General features: G+C 63.3%; 1 protein-coding gene and 1 long non-coding RNA gene across 3 annotated transcripts; both read left to right on the forward strand.

Moving 5' to 3' along the window:
• Positions 1–1,874: 1,874 nt before the first annotated feature.
• On the forward strand, positions 1,875–23,066 carry FAH (fumarylacetoacetate hydrolase). 2 transcript variants are annotated; one of them, XM_069466531.1, is made up of 14 exons: positions 1,888–2,035; positions 5,596–5,706; positions 6,688–6,809; positions 7,275–7,324; positions 9,018–9,108; positions 11,762–11,859; positions 11,951–12,003; positions 14,344–14,443; positions 15,166–15,296; positions 16,763–16,838; positions 17,851–17,897; positions 19,579–19,680; positions 20,363–20,480; positions 22,853–23,066. In XM_069466531.1, exons 1-14 carry the CDS (start codon positions 1,955–1,957, stop codon positions 22,930–22,932), a joined length of 1,260 nt encoding a protein of 419 aa, XP_069322632.1. In that variant the 5' UTR covers positions 1,888–1,954; the 3' UTR covers positions 22,933–23,066. The 2 variants fall into 2 exon arrangements, with proteins under 2 accessions (XP_069322631.1, XP_069322632.1); XM_069466530.1 differs by lacking the exons at positions 16,763–16,838; positions 17,851–17,897; positions 19,579–19,680; positions 20,363–20,480; positions 22,853–23,066 and adding an exon at positions 15,438–16,756 and having other exon boundaries at positions 1,875–2,035.
• LOC138381911 (uncharacterized) lies at positions 2,043–3,615 on the forward strand. The gene is made up of 2 exons (XR_011233192.1): positions 2,043–3,315; positions 3,354–3,615. It is a non-coding gene; the product is annotated as an uncharacterized lncRNA (long non-coding RNA).
• Positions 23,067–23,303: the final 237 nt, after the last annotated feature.

A 23,303-nucleotide genomic window follows, 5' to 3' on the forward strand; every position in this document is an offset into this window, starting at 1 on the left:
CCTCCCCGACTCTGCAGTCACTGCGTCATGCCTGAAGCGTCTGCAGGGGACCTTTGTCCAAACTGCCGTCTTCGTTTGCGGCACCTGGCAGCGTCCTGGCTGTTCAGAAGTGCGCCTGAATCATTCGCTCAAGCAGACCTCTCAGGTGTGCTCCCAGCGGCCCAGCCGTGACACGGCTCAACAAATGGTAGCACCTGGGCGATTAGACAAGACCCCGAATCCAGCCCGGGACGGCCTGCCGTCCCTCTGCTTCGTTCCTCCTTTCTCTGCTGCCTCCTTTTCCTTTTTTAACACAAACCGCTCACGGTCGTAATACTTTATTCAAATGACAAGTTACTTGACACTAGAGTTCTAGAGGTGACTGCAAGGGAGGGAAGGCAGGAGGGCTGCTGGGAGACAGGTGACTGGCTGCTGACACGTGTGCTTAGAAGGAGGACGATTTACAGTGACTTAGGGAGCAGGACAGTGGCAGAGAGGGACAGGGCGTTGCGGGCAAAGGATTTGTGTAACACTTTCTTATTTACCTGAAAGTCCTCTGCCTGTTTATCATTATTAATCATTTGAAAACACTCATAAAGGAAGAAGTTATTTTTACAAATCCTGGGATGGTTCTGCAACCTTTAAAATGTTCTTTAAAATCAGTATGTAGGATTTTGGCTTAATGTTTTTTCAATTTTCATTTTTAGTCAGCTCTGCTGTATCCATTAATTCATTGACTTTTGACTCTAATTAATTCATTGCATTTTTGAGAACCAAACCAAATTAATAGAAAGCAGGAGTTTCAGGGCCGGGTGTGGTGGCTCACGCCTGTGATCCCAGCACTCTGGGAGGCCAAGGCAGGAGGATCCCTTGGGACTAGGAGTTGGAGGCCAGCCTGAGCAAGAGCGAGACCCTGTCTCTACTAAAATAGAAGAAAATTAGCCGGGCGTGGTGGCACGTGCCTGTAGTCCCAGCTACTTGGAGGCTGAGGCAGGAGGGTCGCTGAGCCCAGGGTTGGAGGCTGCAGTGAGCTGTGATGACACTGCACTCTAGCCCAGGTGACAGCGAGACTCTGTCTCAAAAAAAAAAAAAAGTAAGAGTTTCAAATACTGGTTTATATATTGATAACTATCTTGCAGCCTATACCTTTTGTAATTTTAAACTTGTTTTTCAAGAATACTTCTGTTAGACTTGTAAGAACGTTGCATTTATATTTCGAACGTATCTTTGCTCAGTGAGGCCACTCTGCAGCTGTGCTCTCTTCTCTGTCTTCACAGAGAAAAGGAAACGCAGACGACAGCGCATGACGTCCTTGCTGGCGTCCGGGCGACGACTCGGTGACCGGCACCGACTCTGGGCCGTACCGGACCCCGCGGTCCGGGGCCGCCCGCCGAGAGAGCCGCCCGCAGAGCGGGGTCAGCACCGATGTCGGAGCGGACCTCGGATCCGGACACTCCGGCCGTCAACTCGGACCGCCCTGCGTTAGGGACGCGGACCCAGGGTCGCCCTCCGGCCGCGCTCGGCGGGACGAGCTCACCCGGGCCGCGGGGCGGGGCCGGGGCGGGGCTCGGGCGAGTGACAGGCCGGGGATCTGGGACCCGCGGGGGCGGGACCGAGGGCGGGGCGATGGGCGGACGGGGCGGGGCCTGGGTAATGAGTTGGCCGTGGGTAGGGGGGGCGGGGCGGGGTGATGGGCGGGGCCTGGGTAATGAGCTGGCCGTGGGTAGGGAGGGCGGGGGCGGGGCCAGGCGGGCCGGGGGCGGGGCGGGGTGATGGGCGGGGCCTGGGTAATGAGCTGGCCGTGGGTAGGGAGGGCGGTCGGGGGCGGGGCGATGGGCGGTCCGGGGCGGGGCCTGGGTAATGAGCTGGCCGTGGGTAGGGGGCGGGCCGGGGGCGGGGCCGGGGTGATGGGCGGGGCCTCCCACCCGCCCGCCGCGGCGAGTGCAGTCCGCCCGCCGCCCGCCGCACCTCCAGCATGTCGTTCATCCCGGTGGCCGAGGACTGCGACTTCCCCATCCACAACCTGCCGTACGGCGTGTTCTGCACCGCAGACAACGTGAGCGGGGGAGGAGGGCGGGGCAGCCAGGCCTGGGGGCGCGGGTTCGAGTCCCGCGCGTACCTTCCCGCTGTGCGCGTCGTGTGGCCGCGGGTCTGTGCGACATTAGACGCACAGCAGCAGGGGTTGGGGGGGACCCTTCTCCGGACGGCAGCGCGGGGCGGTTGCCGTGGCTGGGCTGGTCACTCTCGTGCGACCGCGGCTGCTTTGCCATCCGGGCTGCCGGATACCTCTCTGGTTAGCCCTGACCCAGGCCGGGGCTGGTGGTTAATCTGTCTGGTTAGCCCTGACCCAGGCCGGGGCTGGTGGTTAATCTGTCTGGTTAGCCCCGACCCCATAACCCGGCATTTCACCGGCTCAGGGACACGGCTCCTACCCAGACCAGGGGGTCTGCGACGCGGTCCTGTCGCCGGTGCGGCCTCGTGGCTTCCCCCGCCATCAAAGGGAGCCCTTGGGGAGAGGAAAGGAACCTGGACTTCGTCAAGTGTGGTCTTGTTGGTAGAAAGAAATCTTTGGAAACTGGGGGTTTATTAGCACATAGCTAAAAAGAGCGTCCCTGGGTGAGAAAAGCAGATTCCGTTGGATTTTTTTATGGTATTTCTCTTAGATTTCTGCTCCCAACTTTAAAGATAAACTTCTGATTCAGCTCTGTAAACTGCAGCACCCCAGAATCTGCTTGTACTGAACAGTATTCAGGAAACGCCAGCTAGCTAAACGGGGTGCCTGGCCGTAGGCCCCTTCCTGGACAGGGAGGTCCCCTCTCCCCTGGCTGGTCATTGGCCCTGAGTGGCTGGTCTTTTGTGGGCCTGCCTGTGGCAATGCCTTGGTCTAGAAGAGTCAACTTGTGGTTTCACAACTGGCAGACCTGACCAGATGTCGCAAGAACACAAAAAGTTAACATTCAATCCCCGGGAGGACACAGCAAGACGCGTGTTAAACCTTAACCTGGTTCTCCAACCGCCCTCTCTGCAGGCAGAGCCTCCCTCTGCCGCCTCCTCACACTCTGCCCTCAGCAGGGGTGTCCTTGACCTCCCCTCTGCTGGGAGCGCAAATCCGCTGGACAGAAACCCTGGTGGGAGGTGGGCACCCCCCAGTAGGGTGCTCTGATGTACTTTCCCAGGGGAATCAAATTATTGTCCCTCAGAGTGTGGCTGGGGGCCTTCAGACAGCGTGTCCTGCTGTGATGACACTGGAGCATGTGGAGCAGCTGTAGGGAAGTCCGGGAGGGCGAGCCCTGCTCAAGTGCTGGGGACGGAGCGTGGCCCTCTGGCCCTGATCAAGTGCTGGGGACGGAGCGTGGCCCTCTGGCCTTCCGGAGGCTCAGGGCCTTCCAGCGGAACAGGCCTCATCTGAAGCTGTCGCTGCCGTGCTGGACATTCCGACGGGCTGGCTGCCTCTCCAGGCTGGCCTAGTTAAAGGCAGAACCGCCCTGCCCGTCGGCTGCTGGGCCTTCCTGGGTTAGGTGGGACGACAGTGAATTAATGCAGCCATCACTTCATTTATTCCTCCGTTCCATGAATGCTTACAAAGCCCGGCTCTGGGCAGGACTCTGGGCTGGGAGTTGGGGACCGAAGACACAGGGGACACCCTCCCGCTAACTCTGGACTGGTAGGGCGTGAGTGGTGCTGTCTGTGAAGGCCGGGTTGGGGGCCCCTGCGGACGGGCCTGTGTGGCCTGGAGCCGATCTGCGGAGTGCCCTGGCACGCACCTGTGACCTGCCCTGCCGGCCGCCTGGCGGAGTGCCCTGGCACACACCTGCGACCTGCCCTGCCAGCCGCCTGGCCTCTGCCCACTCCAGCCGCGCTCTGAGACACGTGGTTTCCTGCCTCGGGGCCTGAGCCCTTTGTTCCTTCTGGCTGGAATCCTCTTCCTTCTCTCGCTACAAGCCCGGGTCCTGCTCACTCTTGAGGACTCGGTGTAAATGTCATCTCACAGGGAGGCGTCCCCTAAGCACCCGCTCTGAATGAGCTCCCCACTGCACCCGGCCACGGCTGTCTCTCGCCACGCGCTGCTTCTGAAGGGCAGGAACCAGGTCACTCCTCTCTGTCCCCATCGCCTCCGCAGCCTTGTGCCGTGCTGGCACCAAGAGGATGCCCCGTAACTGTTTGTGGTGTGAATGTGTCTCCCTGTGTCTGTTCTTATGCTGAGAGACTTGCAGATACTCACTGAATTCTCACAACAAACCTACCGTTATGTTACTGTCCCCATTGTACAGATGAGGAACTGAGGCTCAGAGAAGACCAGGGACTTGTTGCAAGGGATAGGATGGCGGGAGCAAGCCGGGGCCCCAGGGATCCCGGATCCCACCCCGGAGCCCCTTCTAGCCTGGCATTGAGGAAAATAACTCCCAAGGCTAAAGGTGGAGAGACTCACTCCCTCAAACTGGTTTGCCAGGTCCTCGGTCACGGTTGGAGGCACGAGGGCAGTAACTGACCACCAGGTGCTTCTGGGCTTTGTTTGTATCTGAGGAAGTGGCAGCCGCTGTGACCAGACCCTGGAGTTTGCCCAATGGCTCCTTCCTGGCTCCAGCTGGGTGTGGGGCCAGAGGCAGAGATGTGGCCCAGGTGTCTGCTCTGCATGTCCCTTGAGTGGATGGCCACGTGGGTCCTGGTGGGCCAGCTCTGTCCCCTGCAGTAGGTTTGCCATTTTCCAGGGTGGGTAGCTGGGCGCTCCGGGCAGCCTCCTCCAGGGCAGGCTCTGCCGGGGCCTCAGCACTGCGAGGTTGCGGCTCTGGTCGGCCCCGACCCCAGGAGCTGACACGCATGGGCAAGTGGCCGTCTTCTCTCAGCCCCCAACAGTGAGCAGCCGGTGGAGACAGGACCCCCACCAACAGCCCCCCTCTGTGCTCCTGGGACTGACTCGGCAAAGCTGGCGGTTCTGGAGAGCCGGAATCCTGGTGCAGGACGGCCCGGGAGGGGGTCTGCAAACACCGTTCCTTGCTGACAAGCAGAGCTCAGGGTTGTGGGGACAAAGGCCAGGCTTTGCCAGATGTTTAGGACATTGTATTAGTCAGCGCTGCTGCTGGGATTTTAGGGAGCAGAAAGGACCCTCCGGCCCCCCATTTTCTGAGCAGCCTGGTTCCCTCACAACCTGAGCTCTCCTCCCCCGGAGCCACAGCAGAGCCACCAGTCCAGGCCACCTGGCCCTCGGTGCTGGGGCTGAGGCACTCGCTGCCGGGCTGCACACATGAATTGCCCTGAGCCAAGGCCTGGGTTAAACCTGAAAGTTAATCCGGCTTCCTGGTAAGGTGGTGAGCTCCTCGTCACTGGAGGCATTTAAGCAATGCCTGGGGACTTTGCCTAGACAAGGGGCTTGGGCTGGGCTGCCTACTCTTCCTGCACTCCAAGGGGTATTTGATTTATTTCCCATTCAAGGGACACAGACTCTTTTTCCGTTTTGTCTTGGAAGCAGAGGTGACACAGGGTCTGTGGATCCAGTTCCTCAGTCCCCTCTGCACCAGGGCCAGGGGCACCCGAGGGCTCAACACACAGGCTCTCTAGCGAGTGAGCCAAGCCCAGTCGGAGGCTCGCCCCGCACTGACCATGCCGTCTCCCTCCCAGCCAAGACCAAGGATCGGCGTGGCCATCGGTGACCAGATCCTGGACCTCAGTGTCGTTAAACACCTCTTCTCCGGGCCTGTCCTCTCCCAACACCGGGATGTCTTCGATCAGGTAGGACACTATGAAAGGGCCTTTCCCTGATCTCGGCAGCACTTACTGCAAATGCCACCAAGAAACACTCTTTGCTGTCAGCAGCCTCGGAGGTTTTACTTACGTATGGCTGGGGCTGCTCTGGGACAGACGAGCTGGCAGGAGGTGGCCTTGGGGCACCTCAGGGTGGCTTCTCACGGCGGGGGCTCCTGGGAAAGAAGAGCACCAGTGTCTGCAGCGCTGGGTCTTTCCCCTGTCTCTGAGGGGAAGCGCTCCGGGAGCTCCGGTTCCCTCCCTCACCGAGGCTCTGAGCCTCCCCGAGGGGGCGCGAGCCCTGCCCCCAGGTCTGCAGACCAGCGGGGGAGGGTCGGCCTGAAGTCCGTGCACCGTGGGATGGGCGTGAACTTCCTGTGGATGGGCAGCGCCTTGCTGTGCGGCCTCCCGTCGTCACCCGGTCGGCCAGGAGCGGTGCTCACACCCTTCCCTCGGTCCTCCAACGACCCCGGCATGGGAGCTGGAACCGTCGCCAGACGGCGGGACCTGAGCATCTGGAAGGAGACAGGACTCGCAGGCCCCGGGCGGGAAGGGTCAGAGCTGGGCTGGGACGCCGACTCGCGGGACCTACTGGGAGTGTGCCTCGCCTCCCTGGCTGCGGCGCGTCTTCTTAGCGCCGTGAAAGGGCTGGTTCGGGCCGCGGTGCCCCCGCAGCCGGCGTGTCCTGCACTGGGAGAATGTTGCCACCTGCAACCGCAGGCCGGCCACGCTTGCCGGGTCGCCGTCCCCGGGAGCAGCTCCTGGCTTGGAGGGTGGCCTGCGAGTCCGTGAGGGGTGCAGCAACATGGAGAAAGGCGATGCCTTTCTCTGGCTTGATGGAGAGACGACAAAAACTCAGAGCAGAGGTCCCGAGGGTTGGCGTGACCGGAAGGGAAGTGTCAGGGGCCTCCGTCAGCAGGAGGGTAGCGGGGCTTCCCCGTGCGTGACCCCCTCTCCCTGTGTGTCCAGCCTGCTCTCAACAGCTTCATGGGCCTGGGCCAGGCGGCCTGGAAGGAGGCGCGGGCGTCCCTGCAGGACCTGCTGTCTGCCGGCCGGGCCAGGCTCAGAGACGACGCGGAGCTTCGCGAGCGGTGAGGATCGTGGTCATTGGCGGGGAGGCGGGGGCACGGCAGGGGAGACCAGGGTCCCACGCTGGTCGCTGGTCGGTGTCGCCCTGAGACACAGCTTGGCCCCTCGGCCTGGTGGAGGTCAGACCGGCCTTTGCCCAGCGCCTGCCGGGCTGCGAGCTGGCGGGAGGGCCGGGGACACCTTGGTGCCCGCTCTCTCTCGGCACCGCCCCTGCCCTTGTCTGGTTTCCCCCGTGGGAGGGGTCCCCACTGCCCCAGCCCCCGCCCCAGAGTGGGCCCAGAGCAGGAAGGAGGCGCTTCGGCCCCAGTGGGCGCACACCTGCCTGCCGCGGCCGGGTCTGGCCTCGCTCTGGCCCCGGGACGGCAGATATGCCCACCGGAGACTGTGAGCAGGCCCCTGGGGGTGCTTTGGGCTGAGCCCTCGGTGGGTGAGCAGAGCAGGGACCCTGACGCCCGGTTCTGTTTCAGGGCATTCACCCCCCAGGCCTCTGCCACGATGCACCTTCCAGCCACCATAGGTGAGTGCAGTGTCCTCCTGGGACAAGGACGGAGCCGCTCAGGGGGCCGGGACGGCTGGCCCGTGCCTGGTCGCTGCGTCTGTCCGGGTAGGGGGAAAGGAGGGAGCTCTGGGACTGTCACCCCTTCCCATCACTGGCTGTCCTCAGCACCCAGGCCCAGAGCTAACGCGGCCTGTGCCAAGGCCAGGACACTCGCCTGGGCTGGCTCCCTGCGCAGCAGCTCTCTCTCCTCTCTCTCTCTCCTCTCTCTCCCCTCTCTCTCCTCTCTCTCTCCCCTCTCTCTCCTCTCTCTCCTCTCTCTCTCCTCTCTCTCTCCCCTCTCTCTCTCCTCTCTCTCTCCTCCTCTCTCTCCTCTCTCTCTCTCTCTCTCTCTCTCTCCTCTCTCTCCTCTCTCTCTCCTCTCTCTCTCCCCTCTCTCTCTCCCCTCTCTCTCCTCTCTCTCCTCTCTCTCTCCTCTCTCTCTCCCCTCTCTCTCTCCTCTCTCTCTCTCCTCTCTCTCTCTCCTCTCTCTCTCTCCTCTCTCTCTCCCCTCTCTCTCCTCTCTCTCTCTCTCTCTCTCTCTCTCCTCTCTCTCTCTCCTCTCTCTCCCCTCTCTCTCCTCTCTCTCTCCCTCTCTTCTTCTTCTCTCTCTCTCTCTCTCTCTCTCTCTCTCGGTTTCCCCAGGGCTATGAGTCAGCAGTTCTGAGGAACGAGGCCAGAGGGCTGTGCAGGGCCCTGTGAGGGGGACAGGGACTCTGGACGAGTGTCAGGCAGGAAGTTGGAGCTGCTGAAACTCTCAGCCTGAAGCAGAGAAAGGCTGAACCAGCCTGTGGCCTCCCTCTTTGTCCCCTTCTCCGTCTGTCTGCCCCGGAGGCCACCTTCCCGGTGGGTGGCCGGCACCTGTGTGCCCAGGCGCTGGCCGTGCTGGCAGCCCTGCCCCGCACATCTGGGTGCCCTGGATCAGCTCTTGAGCCTGGGCTGAGTCCTCAGCCACCCGCTGCTTGGACAAAGCTCGCTAGATGGTGGGGCCGGGGACGGGTGGGGCCGGGGGCAGGTGGGGCTGGGGACGGGTGGGGCAGGGACAGGGGCGGAGTCACCTGCCCCCCAGCCTCTCCTCCTCCCTCTCCTGCACGCTTGGGGCTGTGCTGTCTTTGGCGACCAGTTGTCTTTCAGGGATTCCTCCTCGTGTCTGGGTGACGATGGTGTCCTCTGTGTGTTTTGTCTTCTGCGAACTATCTCAGCTGTTGCCTCTGTGCGTTGTGGCCCAGCTGGGAAGGCTCGCTCTACCCGTGGCTCTGACTGCCGTAGCCTCTCCTTTCTCTCCTGTCCTTCGCCACCTCTGTCCCCAGTCTGGGCTGCGGGTACAGGTGTCCCCAGCTTTAGACCTTGCCCTGGGCACTGGGGGACGGGGCTGGGCGGGGGCTGCCCTGAAACGGCTACACCTGAGGGGCCCAGTGACAGCCACTCACGTGCAAGTTCCACTGTGGCTTTCAGAACTCCGGGCTCCTAATTTCTTATTCTGTTTCCGTTGTGGGCTTTGAGAGCAAATCTTTGTGAGGCTGTTTGTGCCGCGTGTGGTGCTGCCCGGCTGGCGCGGTCGGTGCGGGCTGAGCTCCGGGCTGCGGATGCTGTGCACACGCCCCCCGAACCTCGCAGCTGTCCTTCTCCTTCCCGAGGCGTCGGGGTCGCTGACGGGCTCTCGCGTCTTCTGCAGGGGACTACACGGACTTCTATTCCTCCCAGCAGCATGCCACCAACGTGGGACTCATGTTCAGGGGCAAGGAGAGTCCGCTGCTGCCGAACTGGTAGGTGCTGGGCCGGGGTCTGGGCGGGTTCAGAGTCCGGCTTTCCACCTGCTCAGCACGGCGGTTGCGGGGGCTGCCAGGCCCCTCCTGGGTCACAGTCGGGCAGGGACATGAGGTTGCAGCCTCTGGGAACAGTGGCCCGGCCCCTGGTCTTCTCAGCCTGGCTCGGCTCCTGCTGTGGGGCCACAGGGCAGGTCCCCTGAGCTGCTTCGTCTAGAGAACGGGGTTGGAATTGGAGTCCCCGAGTCCCTACGCTCCTTCGGAGCCTTTCACGTGGGTCGTGGTTCTGTTGGCAAGTTCTAGATCCCAGGGTTCTCCGTGCCTCCATGCCCCCATGAGTAAGTGTCCCCACGTGTGCTCAGTGCTGTCCCTCCCCACGGTGTGGCCTGTGTGGTCGCTCGTCTGAGTCTCGGAGTGTTCTGGGAGGGTTGCCGAGGCTGTCGGCACAAGCCCTGTTTTACAGGCGGGAAAACAGGCTCAGAGGAGGACCGAGGGGCCAGATCTGCCTCCCAGCTCCCAGGCCAGCGCCACTGGCCAGCCCAAGGACTCGGAGCTGTGGTCCCTGCCCTTTGATCCGTGCTGTCCCTGGACACGGTGGCAGCTCACACCCCGGACCCAGGAGCAGCCAGCCCCACGCAGGAGCTGGAGGGGGACAGGGCTTCCCCTTCTTCGAGCGGGAGGTTCAGATGGGCTGTGCCCCGAGGGGAAGGGTCCGCAGAGCCGGCCCAGGGAGGCTGAGCGCCGAGGCCAGGGTGCAGAACGAGGCCGGCTGGGACCAGAACCCAGGCTCGAGACGGGCAAGTGTGAGAGACTCCGGCCCTGGGCGGGCTCCAGGCTGTGTTTGTCCCCACGAGCCACAGCCTGTCTATTCTAGTGTCCTTGGCACAGAGGAGCTGGCTGTCACCTGGGTGCCAGGATCCCAGTGGCCAAAGACAGCGGCAGCAGGAAGTGAGAGGAGAGGCCGGGCCTGGGACGTGGGTTGTTCAGTGTCTGAAGCCACGTGTGGGAGCCGCGGCTGCCTGTGCCCCGAGTCCTTCCGCAGAGCAGGGGCCACGGGCTCCAGCCACGGCCGAGGCAGGTGGCCTGGGGCTGTGCCTCCCTCGCTCTGCGCGCCTGTCCTTCGTCATAGAGCTAATATATGCCCAATGTGATTAACCCAAACATGACAGAAAATACGTGAACATTTGTGATTGACAGTGTGCGTGCCCCGGGCCCTGCAGCCTGACCTTCCTGCGTCTGCACTGCAGAAATAAGAGCCCGACGTGATCGTAGTCAAGGGCGATGTTGCCTAGCGATGTTTCTAGCGGCCCAGCGCTGGCAGCAATCTGAGTACTTCCCGGTGGGGGAATAGCTGAGAAATCCGTGTATTCACAACACGAGATGTTTGGTAGCTGGTGAAAGATTTAGATCCAGAGAGATGTGCATGACATATGTTATTACTAAATGAAATAAGCAATTTACAGGGTATTGTGTAGAGCATGTCCGCACTTTCATAAAGAGACGAAGAGGAAATTTACCCTGTGTTAGTTTTCTGTGGCTGCCGTGACCCCCACCCCGATGGCGTAAACCACACAGATAAAGTCTGAGGCCACAGGTCTGGACTCAGCCCCCTGGGCTGAAGTGCGGGTGTCAGCAGGGCCGGGGCCCTGGGCGAGCACCGCGTCCCGGCCGCCAGCGGTGGGGGCCACCGGTCTTCCCCACGTCACAGCCTCTCGCTGTGTCACCTGTCACCTCCCTTCTCTGCCCGTCTTGCTCCGCCTCACGAAAGTCTGACTTTGTCCCTAAGTACCTTTTGATTTTTTTTTTTTTTTTTTGAGACAGAGTCTCACTCTGTTGCCCAGGCTAGAGTGAGTGCCGTGGCGTCAGCCTAGCTCACAGCAACCTCAAACTCCTGAGCTCAAGCGATCCTCCTGTCTCAGCCTCCCGAGTAGCTGGGACTACAGGCATGCACCACCATGCCCGGCTAATTTTTTCTATATATATTTTTAGCTGTCCATATAATTTCTTTCTATTTTTAGTAGAGATGGGGTCTCGCTCTTGCTCAGGCTGGTCTCGAACTCCTGAGCTCAAACGATCCGCCCACCTCGGCCTCCCAGAGTGCTAGGATTACAGGCGTGAGCCACCGCGCCCGGCCTGATTTTTAAAAAACTGTGGTAAAATGCGCATAACATAAAATTCACTGTCTTGGGCATTTTTAAGTGTATCGTGGTGTTAAGTGCAGCTTATATTGTGCCACCGTCACCACCGTCCCTTCCAGAACTCTCCGTCCTGCAAACTGAAGCTCTGTCCCCCCCGCCAGGCCCGGCTGCCACAATTCCCCTTTGTCTCTGTGAAAGTGACCACTCTGGGGACTCACAGGGAGGAGTGTCAGTGTTTGTCCTTCCCCTGCCCGGCTGGTGTCGCCCAACACAGTGTCCCCAGGTTCGTCCCTGCTGTGGCCTGGGTCACGTCCTTTCCCTTTCCAAGGCCGAATGACACTCGCCGTGTGTGCGCACCGCGTGCCACTTGTCCACTCACCCGGGCGGACGCTCAGGGCACCTTCCGATTTCTGAGCCACGTATCCATGTTGAGTCTGTCTCTACTTTAGCATGTTTTGGGGTTTATTTCACACGTGTGACGGCCCTGACGCCCTGCGTCCCGCCTCCCCGTGCAGGCTGCACCTGCCTGTGGGCTACCACGGCCGCGCCTCCTCTGTCGTGGTGTCCGGCACCCCGATCCGAAGGCCCATGGGACAGATGAGACCCGACGACTGTAAGTGACCCCAGCGTCCAGGCCCCGCTGGCGCCCGGCCCCGTGTCCCGCGGTGGCCTCACGGCAGCCCCTTTCCCCGGTGTCCTTCCAGCGAAGCCCCCTGTCTACGGCCCCTGCAAACTGCTGGACCTGGAGCTGGAGATGGTGAGCTGCGCCGCGGTGTTTTCCTGACGCGGGAACTCCCCACAGCTTCCCGCGGGCGAGCTCGGTGACGGCCGCCGCCACCGGGCTGTCCTCCCGCTCCCGCCACGTCACCAGCGGCTCTGCGTCCCCACCCCGCCGTCGGAAGCACAGTCCCTGCGCGCTACTGCAGATTCTGTACCTGCAGATTTGCTTCTGGCTGGAATTTACTTGTCACCCTCCAGTTGGTGTCCGCAGAGCCCGTGGGTCATCCACGGACGTGCAGAGCAGCGAAAGCCGAGGCGCCTGCTGGGCACGTCCAGCCGGAACCAGCCGGCACCTCTGCCCCCGGCCTCTCGCGCGGCGCACACGTGCCCTTTCTGTGGTCACCCGATGCCGCGTTTCCCATTCTTGTGCTTTTTGGGTGATTCGCTGTTCATAGTGGCCCCCAAGTGCCCAGCTGAGCTGACAGCGTCCCCGGGTGCAGCAGGGCTCCGACGTGCCTTCCGGAGAACCCAGGTGTCGGACGGGCTCCGCGTGGGCACAAGTTCCGCGCTGTTGGGGTCAGCTCAGTGTTCACAAATCGACAAAAGGTTTTAAATGAGGCGTCTTCAAACAGAAACACACAGAAAACAAGGCTACGTAGTTAGGTGTTTTTTTTAATTAATTTATTTTTTCATGATTTTTTTTATTACTATTTCAGCATATTGTGGGGGCACAAAAGTTTAGGTTACGTATATTGCCCTTGCCCCCCACCCCCGAGTCAGAGCTTCGAACGTGTCCGTAGTTAGGTGTTGCCCGGCTGGTAGCGATGCTCTGACGGGGGTGGTGGGAACCTCCCTGACCCGGTGTCCCCTGGAGGCAACAGTGTGGCACTTGGGGCGACTGCAGAACGTGGCTGCCGTGAGTGACAGAATCCACTGGATCCGCCCGTGGCACCGCGGCTGGGCCCACGCGACCTCAGAACCGCGGGCACTTCAGGGCTGCACGTTCTTTTTAAATAAGTTTTTATTCTGAGCTCATCAGAGACTCACACGCATTGGGAGCCGCGATGCCGAGAGACCCCGACACCCCCACGCAGCCTGTCCTGGGGGCAGCGTCCCGTGTAGCTGGAGCGACGGCACCGCCAGGGCGTCCACACTGTGCCGTCGGCCCCCTCTCCCCGCGGGTCCCTCGTGCCGCAGGGCTGCCCGTTTTCACAGGGACCCCGAAGCAGCCGGGAGGAGAGAGGGGACCCGGACAGGGGAGGAGCGGAGCGGGGGCAGGAGGGCTCTGGCACCTGGTGGGGGGCCCCGGGGGTGCAGGCGGAGGCGCCTTCCCACCGTCACCACCCAGGGCTTGAGGTGCTGCCTGGTCCCTGCCGGTGCAGAAGGGCCGGGGCCGCCCGTGCCGGCCGGGGCCGCGGGACTCGGGGTTGGCTGAGGGGGCTGGAGACCCCGCTGGCGTTTCCAGAGCTGCCTGTCATGCTCTGCTGCCCTGTGGTTTCTCCGGCCGGCAGAGGAGGGAAACAGCGGCGCTGCCGCACTGTCCCGGGAGGAGCGCCCCCTGCCAGCCCCCCGCCTCCTGCCTTCGTGGGTGCCCCGTGGACCCCTGCGTGGGCTGGGGTCTTCGCTCTGGGGAACGAAGGGCTCTGCGGGCAGAGGCTTCCCGTGCTGGCCCCGTTTGGGGGGCTGGGCAGAGGGCACGCATGATCCGAACCGTGGCAGGTGGGCTCCTCCGTGAGACGGTGCCCCGGGGGGATTTTGTTTTTACCTTAAGGAAAAATTTGCAATGTTTAAACTCTGCCGCAGAACACATAAAATGGTGACTCGGGTTTTCCAAATGTCACAGCCAAGTCTGCGTGCTTTGCAAAGGGACTCCCCAGTTTTTCCCTAGCGACGTCTGGGAATCCTGTTGGTTCGTGGACATGCTGTCGGTGCTGTTTTCGTCACAGGCGGCAGGGGTGGCGGAGCAGGGTTGGCGCGAGGGGTGGGTTGTGGAGTGCGCCCGCCAGGCGCTCTTTGCTGGGTGAAGGAGGCCCTTTGGGTTTCTGTGGCCTGAGTGCCAGCCCTGACACTCCATTCCCACAGGCCTCGTGTAGCCGTCACGTCTTAGAGACAAAGCAGGTGTGGGGTGAGGAGGGCAGAGCCGCCGGCCGGGGACGCACCGCAGGAAGGAGGGGCCGTGGTGGCACTGCCACGCCTCGGCGCTGGACAGCTGGGGCGTGGGCTGTGACGTGGAAATACAGTGGACTCAGGCCAGGCCCCTGCGGCCGTCCTGCTCCCTGGCCGGGGTTTGGAAGTGCCTGACCTTTGCTCTCTAGGCGACAGGTGAGCTGGGACTGCAAGTGAGCCCCGATTCTGACGGCTCCCCCCTCCACCACAGGCTTTCTTCGTAGGCCCCGGGAACAGACTCGGGGAGCCCATCCCCATCTCCAGGGCCCACGAGCACATCTTCGGGATGGTGCTGATGAACGACTGGAGTGGTAACTGCGGGCGCTCTGCCCCGGCGGGGCGGGGGCGGGGCGGGGCGGGGCGGGGGCGGGGCGGGGGCGGGGCGCGGCGGGTGTCTGGGGCCCCTGCATGGACGCCGTGGGTGGGTCCCGGTCAGCCGTGTCAGCGGCGGTGGCAGGCGGTGCGGTGACGGAGAGTATCAAACAGACCTCTGGCTCCAAGAATTTGGGCCGGTCCCTTCACCTCCACTTTTCTCATAGGTGACAGGGACGTGGCTGACGTCATAACTCACATTTATTGAGCACTCACTATGTGACGGTTCCTGTGTTTAATGCCCCATGTGTATTCTCCTGCTGGTCCCGACAATATTATTGTTCCCATTTTGCAGATGAGGAACCGAGGCACAGAGAGACCTCAGTTAGTTGCTAAGATTCAAGCTGAGCGGCCTGGCTTCCGAGCCTGAGCTGTCGCCCCCGGCCTTACGTAGGACGGGGATGGTGCCCGAAGTCCCAGGGAGTGTCCCTCGCCCAGTTGGAACATGAGTCCCTTTCATGGGGCTGTCCTGACCCCCTTTGCCGTCCTCCTTGCGAGAAGCCTGCTCGGCGCCCTCGGGGACCTCTGGCCCGGCAGCGACTGCTTTTCCCCTCGGCCGGGGCAGCCGGGCTGGCAGAGCCCCGTGGCGGGGCCTGTGGGTGTCTCTGCTCCTCCTGAGGCCCCGGCAGCCTTGTGAGCCCGCCCTGCCCTCGCCCTGCAGCCCGGGACATCCAGAAGTGGGAGTACGTCCCCCTCGGGCCCTTCCTGGGGAAGAGCTTCGGAACGACCATCTCGCCCTGGGTGGTGCCCATGGACGCCCTCCTGCCCTTCGCCGTGCCGGGTCCCGAGCAGGTGAGCGCGGCCCTGCGGGGCCCCATGCCCGCCCGCCCGCCGCGGAGGCCGCTTGTGCCCACACGGGGTGCCCTGGGGCACTCTGGTCACCGCCACCTCCAGGCAGCTGCGGCGTCCGTCTTTCTCCGTTTCCCTGCCCAGCCCAGTCCTTGGGGGAAACACGGAACTGTGCAAACTGCAGGATCCCTGAGGCCGGGTCGGCAGGAGAAGGGGTCCCCAGTACCCCCGCGGGGCCCCGCGGCCCAGACGCCATCAGACTGTGCGAGGGGCGCCCCCTGGAGCCCAACTCACAGAATGCAGCCAGCAGCCCAGCGGCCGGGGTCGCGCCCCGCAGCCCCCAGCTCCCCGCACCACGTCCCGCCTCCTGGCCCATCCCAGCCTGCGGCAGTCGGGCCGCAGCCCACCCACCACCAGCGGCTGCTGGCCAGAGTCCCCTGCGCCCGACGTCCTGTGGGCCCGCACTCTTCCCGGCATGCTCTTGCCTCTCGGTTGCTGGCCCGGAGCTGTCCTGCTTCCCCCGTGTCCCTGAGTCTCGCAGTGCACCCCCAACTCCGTCCTGCCCAGGCGGGGCTCCCGGCCTGTGCTCGTCCTGACCATCCCCACACCTGCCCTCGGGGCCCCTCCGCCACCCAGACCCCCGCTCGGTCATTTCAGGCCTGCTGGGCGCAGACTGGGGGGGCTTTCCCTGCAGACTCTCCCCGGGAGAGTCCCTGGGCTCTCACCTGCCCCCTGCTCCCCGCTCACCACACCTGCCTCGGTCACCAAGCCTGTCCCCTCCTCCCTCTGGGGGAGCCCCGCGCCTCACTTCCTCCTCGGCCCCCTCCCCTCCTCTGCGCCAGCCCTGCCCAAGCGCCATTTGTGTGCAGCCTCTGCCCCTTCGGAACTGTTATTTGTTTCTTGTTAAAACTTAAATCGTGTGTTGCGAAGAGGAGCTCTGTGTCCCCGTAATCACCAGCTACACCTCTAATCGTGCAAAGAAACACGTAGCCACCGGACTCCCAAAATGCCCTCCTGTCCCCCTGGCGACTCGGCTCACACTGTGGGAAAACTCTGCTTCCGGCCCAAGTGTGGACGTCCGGCCCAGCTGCCTCCCAGCCGGCTGGGACGCCAGACGGGCCGCCTGCCCCCAGGGCCCCCAGGACCCTCCCGCCCAGCCTTTCCCCGGCAGGCCTCCATACTTTTTGGCCCCCACGGCCCACCGTCCCCAGCCCTCCCCTGCCCCGGCTTTCTGGGACTTTCCTGGTTTGGCCCCTGTGACCTTTGACCTGCGGATCCCCTCCCTCAGCGGCTTTTCCTGGAGTCTGGCACATACGACCACCCCCACCCCATGCTGCCCAGAGACACAGTGCAGGGTCGCAGGAGAGGGACGGCTCCCGCTGCCCTGGCCCTCCCTGCCGGGGTGGGGCAGGTGCTGCAGGGGCCCGGCCTGGGCGAGCTCCGGTGACCTCTGTGCTGTGTCCCCCCAGGACCCCCGGCCCCTGCCGTACCTGCGCCATGACCGGCCCTACGCGTTCGACATCCACCTCTCTGTGGCCCTGAAAGGTTCGCTGTGGGGGCTGGGCGTGCGAGGGCTCCGTGGGCACCTGTGTCCAAGTGCCGGGCCCTGCTGGCCCCTGGGCCTTGGCAAGGTGCGGGGCCCACGTCCCCTGAGGCTGCTCAGCCTGGCTCTGCTGCTGCAAGGTCCCCAGCCTGTCCCTGCCCTGGTTTGTCCCCTGTGAAATGGGATGGTAATGGCATCGACCTTGAGCTGTGGGCGAGGGCTAAGCAAGTCGCTCACGTACAGGTGGAGCACAGTGCCTGCAGCAGGGAAGGTCAGGGGTCACTTTCCGTCCCCTGGGGGCCCACGGGTGCCTGGCGGCCACACGCAGGCCCACTGCGCTGCACGCTGGCCACGCCTCCTTCATTCCTCGATTTCCTGCCTCCTTGGTCTGCGTCTTCCTCACTGCCAGGCTGGGGCCTGAGGAGTGACCTGCTCAGAGCCACCTCACGGGCAAGGCCAGGACAAGGCAGGAAGCCTGATTTTGGGGGGGCAGAGGAGCTTTCTTCTTATCAGTACCGTTCAGATCTGGAACAGCAGTGACCCGATGCCTCAGCATGCAGCAGGTGCTCAGTACAGACTGTAAATTAGGAAGTAGCACGGGAGGAGCTGGGTAGGGGACACATGGCTCAGCGGGCTTCTGAGGGGACAGTAGTTATCCTCGATCAAAGGTCACAGACAGGTTTCAGCTTGCACACTCTCTCCAGCCGATTTGTGGCTGCCAGGAGCACTGTGTTAAGAAGGATTCTGAGGCTACACCTGGACTCAGAGGAAACATGCGGTGGGGTTAGGGCTGCCTGCCTGGGCGAGGGAGGAGGAGGTGTGGCTCGTGTGCACGTACTGGCCACTCTGAGGCCAGGTCGTCTCTGTGGCAGTCTCTCAGCCCGGATGTCCGAGGATCCATAGATTCCACGGACTAAGTGAAACCATGTTGGACCACAGGACTATTCTGTCTTTGTTTTCCTCCCTGGTTAATGGAATTAAGTCTTAACGGTGTCTCTCTCCTCTTCCTAACAGGAGAAGGAATGAGCCACGCAGCCACCATATGCAGGTCCAACTTTAAGGTAGGCTCTGAAGCTGGCGGATGGCTTCTGGGAGCGAGATCTTTCTTCCTGGCAGGGGCAGAGAAGAGCATCCGATGGGGACATGATGGTGGCTCAGCCTGTGGGCCTGGGGCTTCCGTGGCACCGTCCCTTTCTAGAGGTGGCCGTGGGGTCACAGAGTTCCCTCGAGACGCAGGTGCCTAGACGTGGCCAGTGGCTTTCTTGGCGGACAACAGGTGTTTCCGTAAGGGTCAAGTCCCTGGTTTCTCCTACCTGCCGGGGCTGCACTAACGAGAGTAACTTGTGTTTAAGTGAATTTTTACTTGAAGCAGAACACAGATAAAAATGCGCACAACACAGGACACCGCGTGAGGCATGTTCGCAAAGACAGCAGCCCCGTGTGACCAGCACCCAGGTCAGGGTGGGAAATTTCCGGCACCTCAGCAGCCCCCGGAGCTCCCCGTCACTTGTCTCCCCGCAGCCAGGGTCACCTCTGCCCTGGCTTCTAGTACACGCGCCGATTCTGTCCGTTTTCCAGTTCTATGGCGACGGAAGCATGCAGTGTCTCCTCTTGCGTGTGCTTCTCGTGTTGGCGCTGCGTGTGCGCGATCCGCCCCGTGCTGTCCGTGGCGACAGCTCGTTGCTCTCGTTGCCCCTGGGTGAACCCTGCACACGCGACTCGCCGTTCCACGCGGACGGACATTTGGCTGGTTCCGTTTTTGGCTGTCGCAGTTGCTGTGAACACCTGGTGCCCACGTGTGCGTTCTGCTGGGGGTGCCAGGAGTAGAGTTTCGGGGTCGTGGAGGACGTACGCGCTCAGCCTAGCAGAACCCGCAGTTTCCCGCGGTGGCCACGCTGACGCACCGCCACTGGCAGCGGGCAGCGTTTTGGCCGCCCCACGTCCTCGCCACGCCGGTGGCGTTTGCCTGGTGTTCCCGCCACGCTGGGGATGCGACTTCCGCCTGCGTTGCCCCAGCGACTAAGGCGGCCCAGCCGTGTGTTCCGCGTGTGTTGCTCACGGCCATTCGAATGTCCTCGGACTCGCTGCCTCCCGCCTCCCTGGTCTCCCTTCGGTTTAACGCCATTCTGGGCGCCACAGACCGCGAGGAGAAGCACAGGGGCCTCCTGGCGCTCGTGGCTACCGACGGTCTCTGAGGTTTCCGTGGCCCGAGCGCGCAGCTGTCGCCCGGGCAGAGCTGCGGGCGCGTTGCCTCCGAGCCCTTCAGTGGCCACGTGGCGCCGTGGCCCCTGTGCCCACAACCTGACTGCCGGGCGCTCCCCCGTCGCTCGCGCCATGTTGGGCTCATTCAGCCCCCCAGTGTCCCTGCCAAGGCCTGGGCTGGGCGTGTGCCTGGGGCCTTTGCTCACAGGAGCCCCCGCGGTGGCGAGGACCCAGGCCCTGCGGGGCTCTCGGGATTCCTGGGCCGCATGAGTCCTGCACACTCGGGCGGGCTGTGGGGACAGCAGCCGGGGGCTCTCAGGCGGGCTTCCTGGAGGAGGTGGTCGGGGCGGGCTGCGGTGGGGAGGAGCAGAGGTCGGAGGTCCTGAAGGAGGTGGAGAGAGCCGGGGGCCCTGGGCGGCGTCGGGGAGCACAGCGTGTTGTTGCTGTGAGGGACGGAAGAGCCGGCTGGGGGGCGAGCAGGGCCAGGGCCGCGTGTGGTGAGCGGCAGGTTGTGCTCAGCGGCCGCCCCCGTGTCCCCAGCACATGTACTGGACGATGCTGCAGCAGCTCACTCACCACTCTGTCAACGGCTGCAACCTGCGGCCCGGGGACCTCCTGGCTTCCGGAACCATCAGCGGGCCGGTGAGTGACCTGCTGCCTCGAGGAGCATCCTCCTCCCCGCGGGGACGGGGCCTCAGCTCACCCTCGAGAAGGGGTTTCGAGCCGGGGTGGGGGGCGTATCTTACCACTCCATCTTCCCCACAGCCTCGGCCGCCTCTGGGCGCAGGAGGGGCCCTCCAAATCCCAGCCTAGAGAGGCCGGCGTGAGGCCGCAGGCCGGGTCTCGGCCTCCCCGGGGAAGAGTCACAGCGACAGGTGGATAGGGCAGGAAACTGACAGGGTCCTGGTTGTCAGCGTCTCCCCCTGCACCCTCCCAGGATGAGGGGGCCCTTCCCGCCCTCCCCTGTGCTGGTGGGACCTGGGGGAGAGTCACGACCCTTCGCAGATGGCGGCCTTGGGTGGGGCGAGTGTCAGTCCCTCCCAGCAAGGTCCCGGCACCCTCTCATTCTCCTCCCAGTGGGAGGGCGTCGGGCACCCAGCGTCTGGGGAGGGGCCGGGCACTGTGGCCGGGGATTTAGGGTCCTGAAGTTAGGGACCGCCTGCCGGAGGAAGGCGCGGAGTGCCGGGTCCCGGGCTGTTTCCACGGTGGGCCCACTGAGGCTGAGGGGCACAAGGTCTTGCCACGCACTGTCCACTCCGGAGCTGACGGGCTCTCCCGCCAAGACGTAAACAGCTGGGACCCTTTTTCCCTTCCTGTTGCGAAGGAGCCGGAAAGCTTTGGCTCCATGCTGGAGCTGTCCTGGAGGGGGACGAAGGCCATCGAGCTGGGGAACGGCCAGACGCGGAAGTTCCTGCTGGACGGCGATGAAGTCATCATAACAGGTGAGGGCTGCCTGGCCGGCGGGGCGTCTTTCCTCCTGCCCACGTGGGCTGTTCTAGGGTGGTCCTGCCTGGCCTAACGCGTCCTGACGCTGTGTCCCCATATCCTTTGTCTGCTTGTTCTGCCTTTGCCGCGGCCGTGGCTGCCGGGACGTCACACATGTGTCCCCACACACCAGGCGGACGGCAGAAGGTCTCCCTGGTTTCCCTGTCCCTGAGCCGAGTTATGAGATGACGACAGGTTCCTCGTTGTCTAGACTCTATGGAAAACCCCTGTGACCCCAACTGGGACTTCTCGGCAGCCTGTTCCTAGGAGGCGGGGGCGCCTCTTAGCTCTCTGGGGGCCGTTCTGCCTGCCACACGCACTAGCAGAGAGGAAGGCCACCGTCACGGCTGGTGGCACCTGCGTTAGCGTCAGAAAGCCTCAGTGTGGACGCCCAGGTCCAGCGGCTGCGTGACCTCCATTCGGTTGTTTCTCCTTTCTGAGACTCAGTTTTCATTTTAAAATGGAACTGATGATACGACACTTAACCTCGAGGCATAGTTGTGAGGACGAGACTGAGCACTAGACGGACCTGTTCACTCCTCAGTGGACAGTAAATGACACGCACTGGTCCCACCCTGGGGTTCCAGCGTCCGTGGCAGAGACAGACGAGGTCGCTGCTCGTCTGGGCTTAGACCCCAGCGTCACGGCGCCATCGTGCGGCGGCGAAGGTGAAGTGAGGCTCACGAAACCTCCGGGGACGCCGCGGTGCCCAGGCTGCCGCCTGTCCGGGGAAGGCCAGTGGTCAGGGCGGCCTGAGCCGGGAGCTCCACTCCGATGACCCGGCAGGCGGGGGAGAGGTCCGAGGGGACAGGCTATGAGTGAGCCGCCACCGAGGCTGTCCCCGTGCCGGCGTGTCACTGACCGTGTCGCCCAAACCTGCCTGTGGTCTCGGTGTCCAGCCGCCGGCTTTGATTCTGTCTCCCGACGGCTGTAGGTCACCGTCTTCTCCTCCTCACACGGGCAGCAGGAGGCACCGCTTCCAACCGGCTCGTCCCCAGCAGGTGACGCTGCCTGGTCCCGTCCCTTGTCTGAGCGTTGCCCCCGCAGGGCTTGGGGCCCCGAAGAGCGTTTCCACCCCGGGCTCGGGGTCCTCTGTGCTGACTTGACCCTGATGGGTCTGTCTCGCTGGACACCCCTCGCTGTCACTCACTGCCCGCAGGATGGGTTCAACCCCCTCGAGAGGCTTCTCTGAGCCCTTGGGAACCTGCGTTCTCAGAGCACCCACGGGACAGTCGCCGCACAGACGCAACCTGGCGCCCCGTGGCCAGGTCTCTGCGCCTTTGCACAGGCCGTCCCCTCGCCCGCAGCGCCCTGTCCACGACGTCCTCCCCAGCGCTCGCCCGCCAGGCCCAGCGCGGATCCCCTGGGTCCTGCGCCTTCTCCACGCCGCCCGCCCAGTCCCGCCTGGACCTGCCACCCCCACGTGGCTGCTGTCCTTACAACACTGAAAGATCAGATCGTTATTCCTACTTGGGGGGCGGGGGGCTGAGCTCTGAAGCAGAGCAAGTGGCCCCAGCCGCCCGGCTGACACCGGCTCCGCGGCCGCGTCCTGTTTCCTTCCCTTCCCAACGTAAGCTCCATCTGCGACACGCACAGCCGTGTCCCTTCACCGAGCGCAACAGCTTCACAAAGAAACGTGTTTGTGAGACGACACCGAGAACGTGTCACTAAAACATTTTCCTTTGCCCTCCGGCCCGTGTCACGTGGCGCACGCAGGCGCAAAGTCGAGTGTGCGCATGCGCAAAGTAGAGTGTGCGCACGCGCGCTCAGCGTCCTCCCGGGCTGGCTCCGTCCCGCGCGTGGCGGCCCTTGGCGGCGGCGTTCGGCGCCCACGGTCAGGGCGAGCTGTGGGAGCGTGTTTCTTTCTCCGTCGCGCCCAGGCGTCTCTGCGCATCGGGTCACGTCGTCCCCGCGGCAGCCTGTGCGGTGGCACTGTCATTAGATCCATTTCACAGATGAGAAAACTGAGGTCTAGAGAGACCCAGGGTCTCAGACCCAGCAGGAAGGGGAGCCGGGCTTTGAACCGGGCAGTCTGGCTTCAGGCCAATCGCCAGACCAAGGATTTGAGCGCAAGCCCAGGTTGGGGGAGTTGACCACCATCAGGGACGCTGTCGAGCCTCGAAATGCCCCTGAGGACGCCGGGCTGGGGGTGGACCCCGAGTCCCAGCTCCAGGGCTCCTGCCTGCAGCTCTGCCCGGCTGTAGGGGGCTCATCCCCTGCTCGGGGGGGACGTGTGTGTCATTCCCATGCTGCCTTCCTGCCCCGCCCAGCCCTGTGCTGTCCGTGGCCCGGGGGTGTCGCGACTGACCGCTGTCCCTCTCTGTTCCAGGACACTGCCAAGGAGACGGCTACCGCGTTGGCTTCGGCCAGTGCGCTGGAAAAGTGCTGCCCGCTCTCCCGCCAGCGTGAGGCTCTCCGGGCGCTTCCGGAAACAAAGGGCTGGAGCCCCACCCCCACCCGTGGCCGGGGCCTCGCTCAGCTGTGAGCCACGGCCTTCATCAGTGCTCAATAAAGCCCTGCCCGTGCCCTGCTCGGGGGCCGCAGGCTGTGTCCACTTGTGTCCTTGATTTGACCCGCTGGGCCAAGGTGTGTGCGCCTTCCTCGCCGCAGAGCCCTTAATTTGTTTCCTCATTTCACGAGTGAGGTCGGGGTCTCTGTGCAGTTTGCTTCTCGAACATCCCAGGCCGCCCAGCACCGCCTGGAACGTGGAGGGGGTGAGTCAGCGTGCTCCAGATTCGCAGAGCCAGTGGGGGTGTCCTGTGTGTGTGTGTCTGCGTGTG

Source organism: Eulemur rufifrons, chromosome 3, assembly GCF_041146395.1.
Source record: "Eulemur rufifrons isolate Redbay chromosome 3, OSU_ERuf_1, whole genome shotgun sequence".
In the NCBI taxonomy this organism is placed as follows: domain Eukaryota; kingdom Metazoa; phylum Chordata; class Mammalia; order Primates; family Lemuridae; genus Eulemur; species Eulemur rufifrons.